The 16,983-nt window shown below is 56.2% G+C and overlaps 1 protein-coding gene across 3 annotated transcripts in view; it reads right to left on the reverse strand.

The window, feature by feature from the left end:
- Nucleotides 1–16,589, reverse strand: part of ITPK1 (inositol-tetrakisphosphate 1-kinase) — a 178,302-nt gene extending 161,713 nt beyond the window's left edge. Inside the window, exons 1-2 of one of the 3 annotated variants that reach the window (XM_023255974.2) lie at nucleotides 16,516–16,589; nucleotides 15,858–16,088 (exon numbers count right to left, since the gene is read on the reverse strand). In XM_023255974.2, coding sequence (XP_023111742.1) covers nucleotides 15,858–15,952 — 95 coding nt within the window. In that variant the 5' untranslated portion in view covers nucleotides 15,953–16,088; nucleotides 16,516–16,589. The remainder of the gene's footprint in view (nucleotides 1–15,857; nucleotides 16,089–16,515) is intronic. The other 2 variants (XM_023255971.2, XM_023255973.2) reach the window with 2 other exon arrangements.
- Nucleotides 16,590–16,983: the final 394 nt, after the last annotated feature.

The raw sequence follows: 16,983 nt of genomic DNA on the forward strand, positions 1-16,983 counted from the left end.
TATGCTATATTAAATGAATAAAAAGTTAAAGGTGGGAGAGCACAGGTAATGGGCCACCACTGGTGTGGAAACGAAAGTGGAGGGCTGTGTGTGTGTGTGCATACACGCTGGCTTGTGAGACAGACTCAGCACACGTCCAAGAGGAGGCAAGAATGTGGAATGAGGGTTGCCTCCAGGGATGAGGGTCAAATGTGAGGAAGAATACTTTTTTATTCTGTGCCCTTGGCAGAATTTCACTTTGAAATGTTGTTGTTGTTGTTGTTGTTGTTGTTTTCTAAATATTTACCATTTGGTCCTTCACAGAAATTCGCCATTCCCCGCTCGAGGCTCTGTTCTTTTTTCTTTTAAGTTTATTTATTTATTTTGAGAAAGAGAGAGACAGACCGAGCGCGAGTACATGGGAGAGGGGCAGAGACAGGGAGACAGAGAATCCCAAGCAGGCTCTCAGCGCAGAGCCCAAAACAGGGCTCAACCTTATGAACCGTGAGATCATGACCTGAGCCAAATCAGGAGTCGGACGCTTAACCGACTAAGCCACCCAGGCAGCCCTGAAATGTTACTTTTTAAGAAAAGGTATTTTGTTTTGTTTTTTTAGGGGCACCTGGATGGCTCAGTTGGTTGAGTGTCCAACTCTTGATTTCAGCTCAGGTCTTGATCCCAGGGTCACGGGATCAAGCCCTGCATCAGGCTCTGCACTGAGCATGAAACCTGCTTAAGATTCTCTCTCCCTCTCCCTCTCCCTCTGCCTCTCTCTTCCTTCCTCTCTTTCTCTCAAATTTAAAAAAAAAAAAAAAAGAAAAAGAAGAAGAAGAAGAAAGGGTTTTTTTTTTCTTTTTTTTTTTTTAAAGTATTCACAAGTCAGATATGAATCTACTCAAGAGAAACTCTGGAATTTCATGCAGACAAGTCCGCGAACTCCCTGAACTTGGTTTCAAGGGCTCTATTTTTATCAGTCAATAAACTGAAATGACCCCTCCTCGCAGCCTCACGTAACAGATACGAAGTACTTCCCTCAGTTCTTCCTGTCCGGCGTGACCGCTCAGGTCCAAACAGCAGTCTCACCAGCTACACCGAAAGCAGCGGGTCACAAATTCATTTCCCAGGACTCTGAGAGAGGGTCCTCAAATAAGAACTCCTGTGAGGGCCCCACAACTAAACAGCAGGACTTCAGCTCCCTGACCCAGGCTCCTGCCACCTTGTACAGCACCAAGAAGGTCCTCTGGGGCTCACAAAGATCAGGCCAGCTTTGCCTGCTGTCTGTAGTGGGCACAGCAAAAGGGAGAGCCCAGGATCACCCTCACTTCCACTCCTGTCCCACAAGTACCACTTCTATCTATCTGCCTCAGAAGGCCATGCCACTAAGAAGAGCCACTGGCCTGTGAGAATTCTGGAACACCCGGGTGGAGGAACCTGCCACGCAGGACAAGGGCTCTGGGCTGGGCAGCCACTGGCTCCTCAATGGTCCTCACTTCCTCACCAGTTCCAGAAAGGAACCACAAGGGACCTCAAGCCCTAACCGGGCCCCACCACACTGAGCCTTCTCCCAGCCTCAGCCTAGCCCCTTCACCCGGGGCCTGCAGGACTGGGCCCCTGAGAAGTGTGCAAGCCTGGGTGTGGACACTCACCATTCACTTCCTCCCCCTTCCAGGTGTAACCACTCCCAGTGTGTCCTCCCCACAGCTCCCACCGGGCCTGTTCAGGGTGGAAGGGACAGGACAGGACAGGCCAGCTATGTGCCCTGCACCCACACTCCCCACCTCAGGGTGGACTGAGCCCCCCTCCAGTTCCACAGCCCCAATCGGACAGTTTGTAGCTGCGATATTCTCCAGGCTCCTGGTCTGGGAAAGAAAGACACTTTCTAAACGTTCCTTGTGCACGGGACAAGGCCATCAGTAATAGTTTACATAACATGGGACTGGTTTACCCCAAAACACTGTCCAACAACAAGGTTCCACACAGCACAGTGGGGCAGGGAGGACATCATCAGCCTTCATGCTGGACTCCTGGCAGTCCTGGCCTTTCCCCAAGGTCCCATCAAACTCCATCCCTAGAGGCAGAATTACATAAGCTCTTTCTCCAGGATGCCCAGCGCCAGACCCCTGGGCCCAGGGCCCTCGGAATCTACCTGTGTCCAGCTGGCTGTGGGTTTATCTGAGGACGAAGATGGAGCCAGGGGCCCGGCCTTTGGCTCTGACTTGTGGGGTTTCTCTTCACTCCCCTCTCCGGAGCACCACCCTAGCCCAGGAGACCACGTGTGTGGCCCCTCAGGCTGGCAGAAAGCAGCCCCCACCCTCACCCCAGCCAGCCAGAGAACCCAGAACCAGGAAGCGCCCCTGCCACCCTGAATGCCCAACAGCCATCACAATCTACTCAGCAAGCAGTCCCCAACTTCCTGTGTGGGGTCCGCCCTGCCCACACCCAGACCATGTGGCCGGGAAAGAGGCACTCCCTGGCCCCAGCAGCTGGCTCAGGGACAGGCATGTGGCTCAGGCTGATCCATCAGGGCCACTCAGAATGAATCCTGGGTCCCTTGGGACCTGCACCCAGGCTGGAGGGAGGCCCTGGGGCCAACCTACCCAGGCCTGAATCCCAGCTCTGCCACCTGCTAGCTGTGTGATCTTGGCAAGTTATCCAACCTCTCTGTACCTCCATTTCTCCTATTAGAAGACAGGGGTACAAGCCCACGCCCTCACGGGCTTTAGTGCAGATCACATGAGAGTACACGAGGGACTCGGCACACTGCCTGGTTCAGGATAAAGGTCAGAGTGAGGACTCACCTGGAACCATCCAGCCTGGGAACAAAGCCAACGTGAGAGGCCAGGTCCTGAGACATCGTTTGAGCACCTGATTCCACCTATGCCTGAAGCCAGAACTCTCCATGGAGAGAACACTCACAGAGAGCCCCATCATTACTGAACCTAGTTGGCACTGAGGTTTACGCAGGAACCCATCATCTCTGTGACTTGTAGGAATCAATCATACAGTTGACTTTCTGCTCAGGTCATTAACTTCATTCTGACATCGTCGACACTGAGAGAGGAAGAGGACTAGATGACACAGCTGCCACGGTGTCCTCAGCAATGGGGACAGATTTGCGGGCACATGGCCAGGTCCACAGGTTTCGCTCTTAGGGGAGCCCCCGTCCGCTGACGGTGCAGAAGCACCCACAGAACTGCCCGCGTCCCACACGGCTGCCCACTCCCCTACCGTTCCCAGGGAAGCTTCCGGAATCCAAAGAGCTGGCCCTTCAGCACTCCCAGCAAGGCTGGAGGAAAGATGGGAAAGACTGCAGGGGTGAGTGGTGGCGGAGGGACCCCAACCTTCTGGGCCCCGGGACCGAAACAATTCATCCTGACCAGGGGTGGGGTCTGCCAACGACAGCCCGGAACAGAACAGACCCTGCTTCACCCTCACACTCGGTTCCCTGGAGGCCAAAGTGGGGGCACGTGTGGGCTCCGGAGCAGAGGCCCAACCTGGCCCGCCACACAGCCGTGGGCACCAAGCTGCAAGTCCTGCGCCCCGAGCTGTAAATCCTCATCTGCAAAGACCTCTTGTAGCTCAAAGGTTCTGGAAAATTACTCCTCCAAGATCGCAAACCTCTGCACTTCAGCAGAGGACGTTTTCTCTGCTGTCACCTGTAGACACGGAGGGTCTGATGACAGGTGAGGGAAGTGAGGGACAGCCCCCTTTTTCCTTCAAGGATGGTCTCTGGCCCCTTCAAGAAAGGAGGAGGTCTGCACGCTGAGCACCTCCTGTGCACGGGCACAAGGCCGACTCTTAACAAGGAAGAAATCAAGGCCCAGCGAGGGGCTGCCACGCACCCAGGGCCACCCAACCAGTAAGAGGCCAAGCCAGGGTTCAAACCCCACCACCAAGCAGATCACAACTGTCCCCAGGACATCACTCGGAATCCATGGCCGGCCTCCCCAGCTGAGCAGAGATCAACAGAGCCAGCACCTAAATTTCCTGACTCTGGGCAAGGAGGACATCCAAATGGAACCGAGAGGGACATGGAAAAAAGCTAATAACCTATGGGCGCTGAGGATGAGGCGCTGGGAAAGAGCACAAACAAAAGGAAAGCCATCCTGTCATCCTCTGGATCCACCTACCAAAAACAACACACCTCCATCACGGTCAAGGGGACAGCTTTGGATTCATGCAGACCGCTGTTCAACTCCTACCCCCAGGAGACAGCAGCCAAGAAAGTCGGGAAGGTCGCTTACCCTCCTGGAGCCTCAGTTTCAAAATATGGACTGAAAGACTCAGAGCACAGTGACAGGCCCAGAGCGCTGTTACTTTGGGGCTGAACTGTTCTTATTTTGCTGAAAATAATGCCACAGGGACATTCTGCTGTCTCTGGCAGAGGCTGGCTGTGCTTCTGGAGGAGGACCCCACAGCGCCCCTCCACACCAGAGGCAGGCACATTGGTGACCCCAGGGGACGGAGGAAGCACCCTCCTCACTGCAGGGACACTTCCCAATTTACAGACAAAGGCCTCCATGAGGCCCAAAGGCTCAAGCCTGGACCTTCCTCCCCAGAGCAGTGAGGAACCAGGGACCCAAAGCGCCCTGAGCAAAGTCCACAGCTTGGCTGCGCCCAAGTCAAGGTGAGGGCCAAGAGGTCTGGAGGCTGATTCCTCAGGAAGCAGAACTCCTTCCCAACAGGACCCCAAAGCCCTGCCCATACCTGCTCACAGAGAGGCAGGAACAGGCCTCTGAGGGAATGGTCAGAGTTCCTTTTCTTTTCAAGAATCCTGCAATGAATTTTAAGATAAAGATTTAAGGGGCGCCTGGGTGGCTCAGTTGGTTAAGCGTCCGACTTCAGCTCAGGTCATGATCTCGCGGTCCATGAGTCTGAGCCCCGCGTCGGGCTCTGTGCTGACAGCTCAGAGCCTGAAGTCTGCTTCAGATTCTGTGTCCTCCTCTCCCTCTGCCCCTCCCCTGCTCATACTCTCTCTCTGTCTCAAAAATAAATAAAAACATTTAAAAAAATTTTTTTTAATTTTAAGAATAAAATATTGGGGCACCTGGGTGGCTCAGTCAGTTGGGCCTCCGACTTTGGCTCAGGTCATGATCTCAAGGTTCATGAGAGTTTGAGCCCTGTATCAGGCTCTATACCAGCACAGAGCTTGCTTCACATCCTCTGTCCCCCTCTCTCTCTGCCCCTCCACCCCACCCTCTCAAAAATAAATAAACACTGGGGCACCTGGGTGGCTCAGTCGGTTAAGCGTCCGACTTCAGCTCAGGTCATGATCTCATGGTCTGTGAGTTCGAGCCCTGTCTGAGGACAGCTCAGAGCCTGGAGCCTGCTTCAGATTCTGTGTCTCCCTCTCTCTCTCTGCCCCTCCCCTGCTCACTCTCTGTCTCTCAGTCTCTGAAAAATGAATAAACCTTAAACAACCAAACAAACATAGAAAAAGAATCCAATATTAAAGAAAATAAACTTTAGTGTCAGCAAGGCCAGGTTCAATTCCAAGCTGCCCCTCCCACCAGCTCTACAACTCTGGGGCTACATCTCCTTGCTGGGCCTTCATTTCCCCATCTGTAAGATGGGTGGGTGCAAAGAGGAAATGCCAGAGAGAAACCAAGAGAGGGGCGCCTGGCTCGCTCAGTCAGTAGAGCAGATGACTCCTGATCTTGGGGTTGTGAGTTCAAGCCCCACACTGGGCACAGAGATTACTTTTAATAAATAAATAAATAAATAGATAGATAGATAGATAGATAGATAGATAGATAAAATAAAATAAATAAAATAAAATAAAATAAAATAAAATAAAATAAAATAAAATAAAATAAAATAAAATAAAATAAAAATTTGTTAAATTAAAAGTAAAGAGCCTAGAGAGAAACCGACAATCCCACAGCACTGAATGTTCCTCATAAAGATGCCCAGGATCCTACAAGGGCAGGAGCCAGCCCTTCCAGGATAGGCACCTGGGGTCTCACAAACACCGCCCCACACACACCAATATGTCCCTTCTCTCCTCTCCGAGGGTCCCCCAGACCCCTGGGAGAACAGAACTCCACACAACCCGCACCCCCCTGTAGCACCCGCCCCTCGTCAGGGCCCAGTGCAGCAAATATTCCCTCGAAGGGCTGGGGCTGCCCCTGGGGGCAGAGGGTGCTCACTGCTATATGGGTCCCTAGAACCCAAGACTGACCAGCATGTAGTAAGCACTCAATAATTGAACCTTCGCTAGGACAAGCACCCCAGGGTGGGGGCCCAGACGTTTCCTCACCTCCACACCCAGCCCTCCAATGTTGGATGGAAATATGGTGTGAGGCAGAAATGAAAGCGAAACTCTCAGCACCCACCTACCACCCCCAGGCCCTCCCAGGAAGCAGTGAGCTGGGAGGCCAGAGGCATGTCCTGGTCACTGACACTGGAGGACCCCCACACCAGGAAAGGATCAGGAAGGGAGGCAGGGAGGCCACCTGTCTGCCCTGGGCCGAGGGCTCCCACCAGAGATATGTCAGAGGCCCCAGGCCCCAGCTCGGACAGGTAGGAAGGTTGGGGAGGTGGCCTCCTGGGGCACAGGGGGAATGCTATCATTTATCAAGCATCTGCCATGCTTGTTAGCCCTAGAGGTGGCTGAATTATGCCCACTTTACAGGCAGAGGAGCAGAGGCTCAGGGGAGGCAGAGTGGCTTGTCTAGTCATCTACAAACAGATGGGCAAGACTTGTGTTCCGAGTTCACTGCCGTCCCCACCACCCGCCACCCCTCTGGGCCCCGTAACTGTACACAGAGTGCTCAGAAAAGAACGCCTTGCTTTTCTTCTGAAGTGGTTATCAAGCCAATGGTACTCAGACGTTACGTTCAAGGTGGAGGCAAAGGCCACCAAACAGGGTAGAAATGGTGTGGTTTCAGGGGTCAGCTAGCTCCTGGGGCAAATCCCAGCCCTGCCACTCTCATCTGGCACGTGGACACACGCCAGCCACCTTGGAGGGCAGACTTCCAACCTGCAACAGTGCCCCACCCGTGGTGGGTTCTCGCAGGGCTCTGATGTGAGCCACCGATTTGGGGATGGGGCGGAATATCACCACAGTCCTGCTGAAGCCTGGAGGGCCGCGTGGGCGAGCCCCAAGTCCCGGCTTCATGGCTCGGGCTCCAAGACCCAAGCACACAGACCTCTGATGGGAAGCCAATGGGGGTGCAGAGCAAACCGCGAAGGGAAATACCACGGGCTGTGCCACTGCCTCTGCTCCGGGCCCTGGACTGCTGACCGGTGTGACATGTGGCCAGGCCAGTCCCTCAGGATCCACCTTTAAATAATTCCAGCACAGACTGGCAGCCAGAGGTCAGAAATGTTTAAAAGAGGAGAGAAGACTGTCCAAAGGGCAGCAACCAGGAAGCAGAGCTGGGCGTGTGTGCTCCGAGGAACACAAGTGCCCCGTGGGGACCCCCAAGACGGACCGGCCGGGGAACCTTTACATCCAGGTGCCCTCCTGGAGAGGACCTGTCCCCGAGAGACCACTTCTCGCCTGTTTAACTCGACACAAACGTGGCTAACAGTTTGGGGGTGAGGCCTAGTAACGTACTCTGGGTTTCCCCGAAGAATCACCAGGGCACTGATGTTAAGAGAAAGCCGCCAGGCCCCTTCTCCAGAGAGGGAAGACTGAAGGATGTGTATGTTTCAGCAGGGCCTCCAGGTGCCACTTCTGCAGGGCAGGTTCACCAACACTGGCCTGGAGAAAGGTAAACTAAAGAGAGCAAGCTTCGGTGACCTCCATCCGCCACCCCTAGACTCCGCCTTGAGGCCAAACCTGAGCTTTGGGAAAGGGGAAAGGTCAGCTGGCCTAGGGACTACCAATAAGGGCCAGGGGATCCCCAAGGCTCCAGGCTCACTGCTCCTTCCTGAACACAGAGGCTGGACTGGGCCTGACCCTAGGGGAGCATGTGGCCACCTGTCCCGGCCCCCAGATCACAGCTACGGCCTCAGGTGGAAGGAAGGTCCCTGGGCCACCCACCCGGCCCCCCATCACACCGTCCGGGAACAAGGACACCAAGGACACTCTACTGCCTCCTTTGGCCACCTGTCTGAAGTGGAAACCAGCCCGCCCTTCCCAAGACAGCTGCCCACAGTCCACACAGAAGCCAGGGCTACAACAGAGGCGGGCCGGGGCGTGTGGCCTCTAGGCAGCAGACGGAGCCCACCCTGTAGCTCTTCAGCTCCTAGAAGAACGGGGCTCACGGCCTCTTTGGTCAAACGTCACCTCCTCAGAGAGGCCTCCTGTGACCACACAGCGCTCCGGTGGCCTCGGCCACCCCTGGCCACGGCTCTCTCCTGTTTGCGGGCTTCCCGGCACGAGCTACACGGTGCAGCACTGAAGTGGTCTGTGTGCTGCCCTCACCTTCATCTCCTTACCGGGTATGCAGGTGCCTGAGGGCGGGGACCGGCACCCAGCACACCGCTGGCTGGGTGCGTGCTCGAGACTTGCTCTGTGGATAAAAGAACGAAGGAACGGAGCTCAGGGGCTCCTCCCTGGCCTGGGCTCCCCCTTCTCCTCTCACCCCAGGGTTTCCACCTGGGCCCACAGCACTCCAGAGCCACAAGTGGCTCCTGGCTGAGCCACACGGACGTGCAAAAGGCTTCCGAAACCCACCAGTCAGTTCCCTCATCCACGAAGAGATACCCTCTGGTGCTCCCACCACGGGCGCTATCGGAGGCCCTGGGTCTCTGCCCGAACACAACTGCCGGTCGGTCTCCACCTTTACGGAAGCACCTTCAAAGACAACACGCAAATCCGGAGAGAAAGAACAAACCCACTAGGGGCTGAAGATTCCAAGAGAAAGGGAAATTAAAGGTACCTCTCAGAAGCTGCCTTTCGGAGGGACCGCAGCCTGACTGCATGTCCTGCCTCTCCCTACAGGGGCCGGGGGGCCGGAGGGCCGGCCTGGAGCACGGAGAGCGGTCGACAGGGTCGGCCTGGGACTTCCTCATGGGAGTGATTCTCCAATCTCCACAGGCAGTGCCAGAGCCACCCCCAGGAGCTGTCACAATCCTCAGCCTGGCACATGACGGGCCTACACAAACCAGCCCGTGAGGCCCAGCTGGGGAGGTGCGGGCCACAGGGCGACTGCTTTCTGAGGGAGGCCTGCAGCAGGCAAGACAAAGCACCAGGCAGAATTCGAACGGCCCAACGGGAAGGGCCTGGCTGCTCCCCAGGCACCCTGGTCCGTAACTCTGGAGGAAGTACTATTTAAGAGGCATTGGCAGGCAGTGGGGAGGGCACGGCGGTCTTGGAGCAGGTAAGCCCCCCCAACACACACATCTCACTGTGTGACCTGGAACAAGCCACCCCACCCCGCCAGGCCTGGGTCTCCCCCTTGGGAACCCAACCAACACTCTCCCCACGCAAGGCCACACAAGCCCAGGCCAGCTTCCCCAGGGCCGGTGGAGGGTGAAAGGCTGAGGTCGGCCCGATTCATGCAGGAAGAGCGAAGGAGTGGGTGCACAGCTCCCGAATGATGCCTGGCTTTCTAAACTGAATCTTACTTTTTAAAAAGGGAGGTACCAGAACATTCCCTCAAAAAGCTAGCTTACCAGCTGAATTCACAATACGAGTGGAAACAGAAACCCTATTTACTTCCAACTGTTCGGGAACTGCACTCATGAGGCACTTCACTAAGCATTTACTGAATGCCCCGAGCCTGTGAAACCATGCGGGAGACATAACCAGTGGAGGCAGGATGGCCTGGTGGTTAGGAATGGAGGTCCCAGGCCGCCGTGCCTGCTGGCGCCTGCCTCATGCAGTCGCCCCCCCCCCCCCAGACAGCATGAATCAATCTCACTGTCAAAAGAGACATGCAAATCAAAAGTACCACCTCACCCCTGCACATGGCCAAGATCAAAAACGTTTGCCAGGGGCTGTTCCGAGGAGGGTGTGGTTAACAGGCTCTCCCATTTGCTAACGCTTGTGGGCAGTGCTATCTCTCTGTGAGCAGCTTTACGACTCCCCTGGAAAAGTGAGCCACCTGTGCCCTCTGACCCAGCATTCACTCATCTGGCAGGGAGTGCCCAGGTGATGGGGCAGGGCGCTCGCCGCCCCACTGTCTACACCGGCAGAGGCCAACCAGAGGGGGCGAAATCTAGTCCATCATGTTAGGAGCTGGACCACTCGGCCAGTAAATAAAGGAGGGTAACGATATGGATCTACCTCCCAAAGGAGCAGAGATGTGCTATTTCTCTAAGACACGGTGTTCCGTGAAATGAAACGCGGGCATATGCAGAGACCAGAACACGCGTGTGCCCGTCTGCACAGAACATCTACAGAGAGAGGCTGCCGACAGCAGCTGTCCCTGAGTGACAGGAACCCGGGAACAAGGGAGTCACTGACTTTTGGTTGTCCTCTGAGTACTCTTCATATTTTTTTGACGTATGCACGTATTAAGTGTTCACAAAGATAAAACGATAAGAGTTACCATTAATAGTAACACGATTGTTCATCAAGACTCAGCATCTTCTGGAAGTCCAGCACAATTTTCCAATGCAGGGCCGGAACCCACCTGCCGTGAGATCATGACCTGGGCCCAAGTCAGATGCTTAACCGACTGAACCACCCAGGTGCCCTGAATCTGTCCAAACTTTAATAAAAAATGGAAGTGCCATCTTGCATTAGTGTATGATTTTCTCAGGTTCCTCATCCGTAAATGAGGGGAGGACGGCACCCCTGCCTCCCGGTGGGGGGGAGCCCGTGTTAAAGGAGAACACCCCACCGGATGGGCACCGCCTTGGCGGCTTCTGATGGCCCCACAAAGCCCACACCCAGCAGGGTGATCGGGCAGCACCCATCATGGGCTTCAGAGTCCCTCGCAAATGGCCCAGGCCAAGAATGCTAGACCCACAAGTGCCAAAGATCTCGGAACAGAGAGGCCTCCCTGGGCGGAAACCCACTCCCCTACTCCCCAAGGACAGCTCTAAAAACAAGCAGCAGGCACCATCTACAGTTTGCAGGCACTTCACATGCCCGGAGTCCTGACTCCTTTCACGTACACAACCACCCTGCGCTATGCAGTGCTAACACCCTCGCTTTGCAGGTGGGGAAACTGAGGCACAGAGGGCCCAGGGTCACGCGGATGGTCTGTTGTGGAGCAGGCTGGGGACCAACACTGTCCAGATGGACGTCTTCTGCCACCGGTAAGTCCAGTTCTCTCCCTTGGAGGCGGGAAGGAAGCGTTTCTTTGCAGGGCTGAGTTATGGACGGTCTCGGGGCACCGGTGCAAAGGAAACCTGGTCAGTACCTCCTCCCACCCCCACACCCCCAAAATGGTGCACATCCAGACATTGAGACAAAGAGAGCAACACCTACCCCCAGACCAGCATCACTTAATCCTGGAAAAGATGCTCCTTCTTCCCCCTAAGAATCTCCTGAAAGAACTCCAGCCCAGAATTCGCAGCCATCCCAGCAGAAAGGGACCTTCGAGATGCCCCCTTTTCAAGGAAGGAACGTAGGACGAGGAGGGGAGGGGAAGGCCTGATGGCACCCTCACGCCCTCCCTGGCACGCCTCCCTAGCCCAGGCTGCTGTCAACACCACACTCCCAGCTCCACGAGGACAGGGGCTCTGCCCTGCTGCTCCCCAACCTGCTGCCCCCCGCAGAAGGTGCTCAGTCAACCTGAGCCTCCGTGGACCCCAGGCCCCATTCCCTCTGAGGGAACTGAATAAAGGTTCCCTGGTGGGACGGTCTGCGATGATAACGTGGCCTGAGATTGCTCCATAAACACGTTTCCTGCGGGCCCAGTGGGCTGTGCTGGCCTCTAAGGTTCTCAAGGAAGAGAACCTCACAGACATTCTTCTGCTTTTGAGCCTCCAGGAAGCCCCGGCCTAACCTGGGCACAGAAGAGACTTAACACGGAAGCCATGTCCCCCGGTGAAGGGGCCTCAGGCCCGGGCACAGGAAAGCTGAACGGGCTGTGGGAGCCTCTTCCTTCTACTCCCCAGGCCTCGGTGTCCCCATGCCTCCGTCCGGGGCTGCTGGGAGCATGAAGTGACATGAGGTACCAGGAAGGACTGCATTAAAAAGGCAGCTGACAGAACAGTAAAGACAGACAGCGGGCCGCCCACATCTTACACCAAAATGCTTTGTGACATCCTGTGACTTTTCACTACCTCCCCCAGTACAGGTTCGAGCACAGGACAGAAAAGGGTAGGAGGGTGAGGAAATGGAGGAGAGACACAGAAAACAAAGGGAACAGAGAGGTGGGGGCCAGCCAGCATTTCCAAACGAGACATCGGAGAAGTTCAAAAATCAAAAATCAAAAACCCCCCAACATTTCCAACTACCAGCTTCATTTCTTGGCTTCCCCTTGGGAGTCCCTTCTGGGCATCTTGAAAAGGGTACAAGGAAAAGATTAAAAAAAAAAAAATTTTAGGGGCGCCTGGGTGGCGCAGTCGGTTAAGCGTCCGACTTCAGCCAGGTCACGATCTCACGGTCCGTGAGTTCGAGCCCCGCATCAGGCTCTGGGCTGATGGCTCGGAGCCTGGAGCCTGTTTCCGATTCTGTGTCTCCCTCTCTCTCTGCCCCTCCCCCATTCATGCTCTGTCTCTCTCTGTCCCAAAAATAAATAAAAAACGTTGAAAAAAAAATTAAAAAAAAAAAATTTTTAAAGGGGCACCTTGGTGGCTCAGTCGGTTAAGCGTCCAACTTCAGCTCAGGTCATGATCTCACGGTTCATGGGTTTGAGCCCCGCATCGGGCTCTGTGCTGACAGCTCAGAGCCTGGAGCCTGCTTCGGATTCTGTGTCTCCCTCTCTCTCTGCCCCTCCCCACCCTCAAAAATGAATAAACATTTAAAAAGAAGAAGAAAACGAAAGAAAAGGGCACAGGAGAGGATGTGAAGGAACTGTGAGGCTGTTCCACTATGAGCAGAAGGGCAAGGAGGATGGCAGAGAAAAAGAGAACACAAACCAGAGCTTCATCCATGTCCCCGTCCCTGAGGGGAGAAGAAACCGAGGACAGTGACAGGAACAAACAGTACCACTAAAAACAAGCGGAGTCAAAGGCCCATCTGTTGACTAGTCAGAGGGCTGTCCTATCGAGGTGCCCCAAGGGTGTGAAGGGTGGGCCCTTATGCCCACCTGCCGTATCCAGGCCCAGGTACCAGCCCCCTACGGCCACCATCCACATGCGATGCCCCCCTGGCGGAACAAGGCAAGGAAGTGTCTCCGGGATAACAGGGCAGCAGCTGGACCCTTGTGAAGGGAAGAGGGGGTCCGCCTTACTGTTGGGAGGTGCCCAAGTAGAAAGGGCTTTCTGTGGGGGTCTCCAGGTCATCAAGTTGGGCTCATTCTAGAAGTTAAACAAAAAAGAACAAAAGTATGGAACCTACCCCTTCTCATGCCTGCTTCCCCATCTGTAAAACAAATGGGCTGGAGGAGATGATCCCCAACATCCCTTCCTGCTCGAAGGTTTTTACAAGGCCTGACATCCAACTAAACAACTCATCTGGTCCATTCGGGTCATGCTCTCTGGCGCTGACACTGCCCTAAACATTCGGAGCAGAGCTTCAGATCATTTTCAAACATTCCTGGACTTTCTCATCAGAGAAAGTCACAGGCAATTCATCATCCATCAAAGCAGGAGCATTGCGCCTCCAGACTGTGAATGTCAAAAACGTGACATGTCCATCCACATCACCTCTCGGGTCACTGAAATCGGAGCAGCTTTCCCTACCAAGAGCACAGCAACCTCCAAGGGCTCTGGCCACCGGGTCAAGAATGGGAGCTTTCTGCATCAAGTATAGAAACGTGGCCACAAGGGGGCGCTGCCCTGAAAGTAATAAAGAAGAGGAAAAAAAAGAAAAACTCTTTCTTGGTGTTTTCTTTTCCTTCTTTAGCTTAAAAGACACTATATCTAGAGCTTCCCTAGTGAAAACACAAGTGGGCTTCCTCGGGTTCTAGAATGACCCAGACGCTCTCTGTCTTCTCTTTGAAGCCAATATTCCGGCCAGAAGTAGGCATCCAGACTTTGAAGGCAACAACCTTTTCAGAGAAATTAACCCTCCATGCTGGACTTCCCCCAGAATGGTTAACATCTCAGGGCTTGCCCTGAACACCCCTCCAGCCCTGCTTAAAGGCAGGGGGTGTCTGTGGGAAGGGAAGGCAATCTGCAAGTCCAGCAGCAGGACCCAGCCCCGAGTCTGGGCTGGAACTGTTTTTGCGAGAGCCTCCTAATTAACGAGCAAAACATACCAGCCAGATGACAAGCCTCATGCTTTAGCTGCAGACACAGGATGACACAAATACAGACAGACCTTGGGGAAAAAAGGGTGCAAGGTATTAACTGGGATCTACCAAGTCTGAGATGACTCTGGAGTCTAAGAGCAGAAAGGGGCTTGCAAAACATGTCAAAGGGGCTTCACATTTCTCCTGTGTCTAGGGCACTTTTTCCCTGTATGTATCTGTGGCGCAAAGTTCAAGTGTCCTTTTTTAACGTTCCCTAAGTCCTCGGACCCATTTTCAAAGTTCTGGCTGCAAGCTCCTCCTGATTTCCTGATTTCCTTGTGAATTCCCGGGCTGCTTGGCATGCCCTACCGACCATGAAAAGCTTGCTTTCTCCTTAAGAGACCAGCCTGAGAAATGGCAGCCAACTCCATCCCTAGGCCAAAAAATGCAGAGCCAGGAGCTGTTTTACACAAGGTGCGCCCCTCTGGCTGCAGGGACAAGAGTGCCTGCAGGGCTTGCCAAGGCAAAGGAGCAACAAGCCTCGGGACAGGCATCAGGGGCACAGAAGTGCACAAGCCAGGCCAGCATGTGAAGGCCAGCTCAGACTCACCACTTGTTCCGAGCACCAGGAGATAAGGAAGCCCAACTGTTCAATTCTGCAACATGTTTGGGGACCCAACAGGGACAAAAATGTAAGTGGAACACATTTCCCAGAATCAAATCTACCAAGCGGAGACACTGCATAACAAAAGGATTCCATCAAGACTTTGCAAAAGGCTTGGGGAACCAGATTCTCTTAGGCTTTCGATAAGAACAGGATTTCACTAAGAGCTTCCCAGAGGCAAAGCCACAGTTGTAGAACAAGGTGAGGTATACCTGACCCAAGAGTGGATGCTTCCATAATAGACTAGGAATGTAATCTTATTAAAACACCATGAATCTCCACCACTGAGCACCAGCTTGGGGGGGGGGGGGGAGCTTGTCAGAGGGAGGAAGGCCATTCTACACCACATGCATTTACCCCACCTCCTCTGCACCAGACACTCCCTAGCTGTGGGACCCGGGGCAGGGTACCCTACCTCTCTGCAGATAGCTCCCCCTTCTCAGACACATGGCCCAGAATCACCACCCCGGTCAATTCTCAAAGCTGGTGCGACGCTCTAATGAGACAGCAAATCATCACATACATGCCAAGTATTGCTACTCGCTGCACAGAGGCTTAACCCAGTGACATGCAATGGCAGCTTCAAGGGCTGCACACGAGGGGCACACAGTAGGTGGTCTGCAAACACATAAACAGTGCTGCCCTTCTCCACGAAGGGAAGGGAAGGAAGGAGGAAAAACACTCCAGTCCAAAAGTAACCTCCAGCCACAGGCAGACAGCGTGGATTCCCCGATTTCCCAGGTCCCTCTGCCACCTTTAGCAGCGTTCCCAACGCGCTCTAGGCAGCTGGGGGCTTCCCCACCGAGGGTCACGGTGCACCTGGAAGCCCCGGTCCGTGCCACACCGCCCATCCTGGCCGCCGCTCCCCTCGAGCACCGCCGGCGGCCACCACAACCACCTGGTCGCTGGGACTCGATGTCCCCGAGCACCGCTCCTTCCCGAACGCTCCGGCCTCCCAAAACAGCGGCTGAGGCTGAACCGGGCTCGGGCCGGGGGTCCCCGGGCGGCGGGGCCCCGTCCCTCCTTACCTGCACAGCTCGGCGAAGGCCTGGAAATTCAGCTTCTTGATTTTCTTCTCGCTCAGCCAGTAGCCAACTCTCTTCCCTTTCAGAAAGGTCTGCATCTTCCTCCTCGGGCGGGGAGCTCGGGTCCGGAGGAAATCGCCCACAGGCCGAGTGTGGCGGCCCGGCGCGCGCCGCGAGCGTGCGGGCACCTCCTCCGGCGGCGGGGACGCGGAACGGGACTCGGGGCGCGCAGTCCTGCCGGGAGGGGCGGGCCGGGGCGGGCGCCCGGGCGGAGGGAGCGGCGCTCAGCGCGGCGTGCCACTGGCTGCCGCTGCCGCCGCCGCCCACGCCCCCGCCGCCCGCGGGGCTCGCCGGCGCGCCAGATCGCCAGCGCCGGGCCGGGCCGGGGGCCGGGGCCGGGAGCCCGGGGGCCGCGCCGCACGCGCCCCCCCCCACGCCCCCCCACGGCGGCCCTGGCGGCGCAGGCCCGGCCCCCGCGCCCCTCGAGGCCCCTCCTCCCCCCCCTCCCGCCCGCGCCGGCGGCCCCGGACTCCGAGCCCGGGGCGGTGCGATCGGCCGCTGCGAGCCGGGCGCGTGCCCTTCCCGGCGCGCTCGGACCCCGCGGGGCGCACGCGGCCGCCCGCGTCCCCCGCGCCGCCCCGCCCCGGCCCACCGTCCTCACCCGCCGCCGCCGCCGCCGCCTCCCGGTCCTCGTCTTCGCCCCCGCGCGCAGCCCGCGCCCCCGCCGAACCCGGCAGCCGCCGCCGCGCTGACCCGGCCGGGCGGCCCGCTGGACCCCGCCGCGGCGGAGGAAGCGCCGCAGCGACGGCCGCTAGGGGGCAGCGCCGCCCGCCGCCTCTTAAAGGCGCCGCGCCCTCCCGGCTGGCCGTTTGGGGTTGTTTGCGTCGGGGCTCAGGCTTATGAGCTTCGGGACGGAGGGCGCGGGACTGGGTTTGGGGCGGCCATTGCCAAGTGGTTTTTGCTTTTTAAAGGGGCGAGAGGAGTCGTGCTGTGGGCATTTGCGGCCTGTCCGTTGCGAGTTTCTTAAAAGCATCTCTGTACCCCCAGCAGTATTCAGCGCCCCCCTCCCAACACGCTGGGTAATTCACTGGAACAGCAGCGGGGGGGGGGAGCGGAATACGGACATTTA

Source organism: Felis catus, chromosome B3 (genome assembly GCF_018350175.1).
Source record: "Felis catus isolate Fca126 chromosome B3, F.catus_Fca126_mat1.0, whole genome shotgun sequence".
Taxonomy (NCBI): Eukaryota; Metazoa; Chordata; class Mammalia; order Carnivora; family Felidae; genus Felis; species Felis catus.